Source organism: Salvelinus sp. IW2-2015, linkage group LG1 (genome assembly GCF_002910315.2).
Source record: "Salvelinus sp. IW2-2015 linkage group LG1, ASM291031v2, whole genome shotgun sequence".
NCBI lineage: Eukaryota > Metazoa > Chordata > Actinopteri > Salmoniformes > Salmonidae > Salvelinus > Salvelinus sp. IW2-2015.
In genome coordinates, this window is record NC_036838.1 from 31,876,950 (window position 1) to 31,881,256 (window position 4,307).

The following is a 4,307-nucleotide window of genomic DNA, read 5'->3' on the forward strand; positions in this document are numbered from 1 at the left end:
CTTGATTTAACCTTTATTTAACTAGGCGAGCCAGTTAAGAGCAAATTCTTATTTACAATGATGACCTACCAGGGAACAGTGGGTTTAACTGCCTTGTTCAGGGGCAGAACAACAGATTTTTACCTTGCCAGCTCGGGGATTCGATCCAGTAACCTTTTGGTTACGCTCTAACCACTAGGCTACCTGCTGCCCCAAACACTATATCAAATAAAATCTATGTTTATTTGTCACATGCACAAAATACAGGAGGTTTAAAAGGTACCTTGAAATGGTTACTTGCATTGTGGAGTCTTTTGTTTAGCTAGCTAGCTAAACAATGAACCATAATCCCAACTCATAATGTTACTACCATGCATGAATATGCAGGTAGCTAACCAACTAGGTTCAATGTTAGCTAGCTAGCTAACATTAGGCTATAACTAGCAATGCAAATGGCTTTCTGAGATAAGAATAATATTACTACACAGATCGTACATGTAACGTTAGCTAGCGAGCCAGCCAGCTGACGTATTCTAGCTATCTAACAGTACGCTTTAACTTGCAATTAAAACAACTTTCTGACAAAATTATATTTAATAACTGAAAATGTAGCTAGCTAGACTCTTATCCGTATACATGGATGAACGCTTCTCCCTCTCTGTCACGGATGCCATGGTTGCCCTTAATTTGCAGATGTAATCCGGAGACAGGTGTTTTATACAACAGCCTTCTGTATTCTCTTTTATACTCCCTTTACATATTTGCAATCAAAAGCCAGAATTTTCTCCATCCCATTAGCTATCATACTCTGCTTTTACCGGGCATTCCACTGATTTCAAAACTCGGTCAACTTCTTCCATGGCAACAAAACTGTTGATCGCTGTTTCTTCCCCATCACTGTCATCAGAAGACTCTACAATGTCTGGTTCAATGAAAATGTTTTTACCCAAATCAGGTATTTCCTCATTGTCAGATTTTTCAGAGTCAGAGAGTCAGCAAGGCATGATCGTCCTCCAGAAAGTGGAAAGCATTTGCAACACTTTTACAGTTCTTTGTGATATCTTTAAAAAAAATATGCGTTAGAAAGAATGACCTACACATACCGAGCAGCTCATATCATATACAGAAGCATKCTACATGTCAGACCAATCTGAACTCATCTCTTGGTAAAATTCTGCTCTGATACAGTTGAACCACAGAGTTTCTGAACCCAGAGGCACAACATTGCGAGACTTCTGGGAACGCTTGTGAACTAGACCAAGCAGACCAGGCTGGGGTTTGGGGTTAGAGAAGTCAATGAAAGAAGTTAAACATTTTTCCTGAGTTGTTAATTTTAGTGAAATCTAAAGGCACAACCTAGATTTGAGCCAATGTCTTAAGTAGTTGAACATGTTATTGCTCCAACCTAATGAAAATTGCAAACTGAGACGTTTTCAATTTTGTCAAAAATAATTTTATATTGAAGGAGTGCCTTTGATTTGATGGCTGCACATGCGCAGTTCGGAGCACGAGCATTGCTAGCCAATGTCGCCATGACATTGCCTACAAGTGTGATCAGGGATTTCTATTAGAGAAGCAGTTTTAGCCTGTCTTTGGTTGAATGGCAGAGGACTTCTGTCCAGATTTTGAAGGCCTAGCCAATGGCTGGCTGGACTAGCTAGATTTTTCTACCTATGGACCACCAAATAAAATCCTGATTGGATATTGTTTTCTCTTTAGTATTAATGAAATCAGAAGATCATAAAAAATTATTCTAAAGATGAAATAGAAATCAAAACGAAATGTAATAAAAAACATGTATACATTGAGACCAGTGTCTCTTTTACATGAGAGCTCTACATATACAATTTCATAAAATACATAAAAAAACAAATACAACGTGAACTCATGGTTCCCCACTGCGTTGAACTGACATTTGTGGACAGTGGGTAAGGTTGTACAACACATTTACAACCCATTTTGGTTGTGATACAACTGCTAGTTTTGTGATAGGTTACAACAGAGAGCTTGTATGAAGAAAAATGATTACACAACTATTATGCAGTGACTCGACAACCGCTGTGTTAACATTTTTGTGCAGACAAACCTGAATCGAATCATTTTCTCTCAGGGGCAGAATGGTGTTGAGACCAGGAAGAGCTTCCAGTCTTACCCACCAGAGGACCTGATCAACAAACTAGCCAATGAGCTGCCTGAGGGTGTCGACCCCACCCAGAAGGAGGTAGGTGTTCTGAGCTGCTATAATGAAGTGACTAGTGTTCAAAGTACTGCCACACTGATACACTCGGATGCAATATTGTTAAGTAGTTTTTGAAGTGTGAAAAGTAGATTCCTCCATACACTACTATGAGTTACGGTGTATTATAGCTGGTTTTAATAAAGTGTCTTGACAAATATATTCTTTACACTTGAATGTTGCCTTGAAAAATAACAATGGTCTCCTTCTCACTCTCTCTGTCTCCCTCTCTTTCCTCCTTCCTCTGTCTTCCAGAAACATCTCTCAGACTCAGACTTCAGTGCCATATTTGGAATGTCTAAAGACCACTTTGCCAGCCTGCCTCAATGGAAGCAGCTGAGCATTAAAAAAGGCAAAGGCTTATTTTAAAGGGGAATTAATCTCTCATCATGTTGTACCAATTTCCAGATGTTTAAATTTGCCAAGCATACTAATTGTACTTTGTTCAAAATTAATTTGAATTGATGTCTTATTATTTCAATCTAATGACAGTCGGTCTCAAAAAAAACCCTGCACTTGTCTGTTCCTAATTGTGCATTTAAAAAAGATGTCTCTATATTGTACTATATACTGTATGTCTGCCTCTCAATTAAGTATATAGATGTCCATGTTGAATACGATCAACCTAATCAAAAAATCTATGTGTATTCTGAATGATTGTTTTATTGACTCTTCTGAGTTCCGACCACACACTACTACCATATCTCCTGTAGTTTTGTTGAATGTAATATGGTATGGTGGGACTTAATATACAAATAAAAAGCGGGGAAATGTTATGTGTATCTCATCTTGTAGTGCACAAGTCCTGAGTTAGAGAGTGCACCCCCCCATCCAGCTTCAATAAATTGTTGTTAATAATGTCAAAGTCAAACACTCATTCATATGTATGATTTAATTGTTTTTAATATATATTTTATGCTCCCAAAAAATGTATAACAGAAATGTACAGTGCTGTGAAAAGGTATTTGCCCCCTTTCTGATTTTCTCTACTTTTGCATATTTTTTTATACTGAATGTTATCAGATCCTCAACCAGAACCTAATATTAGATAAAGGGAACCTGAGTGAACAAATAACACAACAATTACATACGTATTTCATAAACAAAGTTTTGCAACACCCAATGCCCCTGTGTGAAAAAGTAATTGCTCCCTTACAATCAATAACTGGTTGTGCCACCCTTAGCTGCAATGACTCCAACTAAATCCTTCATGTAGTTGTTGATCAGTCTCTCACGTCGCTGTGGAAGAATTTTGTCCCACTCTTCCATGCAGAACTGCTTTATTTCAGCGACATCTGTGGGTTTTCAAGCATGAACTACTTGTTTCAAGTCCTGCCACAACACCTCAATTGGGATTAGGTCTGGACTTTGACTGGGCCATTCCAAAACTTCACATTTGTTGCTTTTTAGCCATTTTCATGTAGACTTGATTGTGTGTTTTGGATCATTGCTGCATGACCCAGCTGCGCTTCAGCTTCAGCTCACAGATGGATGGCCTGACATTCTCCTGTAGAATTCTCTGATACAGAGCACAATTCATGTTTCCTTCTATTAAGGCAAGTCACCCAGGTCCTGAGGCAGCAAAGCATCCCCAAACCATCACACTACCACCACCATGCTTGACAGTTGGTATAATGAATATGTATGAACTTTCCAATTTGTAAGTCGCTCTGGATAAGAGCGTCTGCTAAATGACTTAAATGTAAATGTAAATGTATAAGGTTCTTACTGTGTAATGCAGTGTTTGGTTTTCGCCAGGCATAATGGGGCACATGCAACAGTTGCAGCTAAAGCTGGCATAACTAGTTATTGAGTGTAAGTGGGCAATTACTTTTTCACACAGGGGAATTGGGTGTTGCATAACTTTGTTAATGAAATAAATAAAAAAGCACAATTTATTTTTGTTATTTGTAAACTAATCTGATAACATGCAGTATCCAAAAATATGCACAAATAAAAACTCAGAAAGAAGGCAAATACTTTTTTCACAGCACTGTATAAAGGTTTATTCAATGCAATTCATGCAACTGTTGCACTTTTGTTGCACTATATTCGGGGCGTGTCTATCTAGCTCTACGATGTCACAACGTAC

General features: G+C 38.1%; 1 protein-coding gene across 1 annotated transcript in view; it reads left to right on the plus strand.

Moving 5' to 3' along the window:
- Positions 1 to 2,991, plus strand: part of LOC111965402 (advillin) — a 34,450-nt gene extending 31,459 nt beyond the window's left edge. Inside the window, exons 19-20 of the mRNA XM_023989596.2 lie at positions 2,090 to 2,200; positions 2,471 to 2,991. Coding sequence (XP_023845364.1) covers positions 2,090 to 2,200; positions 2,471 to 2,584 — 225 coding nt within the window. The 3' untranslated portion in view covers positions 2,585 to 2,991. The remainder of the gene's footprint in view (positions 1 to 2,089; positions 2,201 to 2,470) is intronic.
- Positions 2,992 to 4,307: the final 1,316 nt, after the last annotated feature.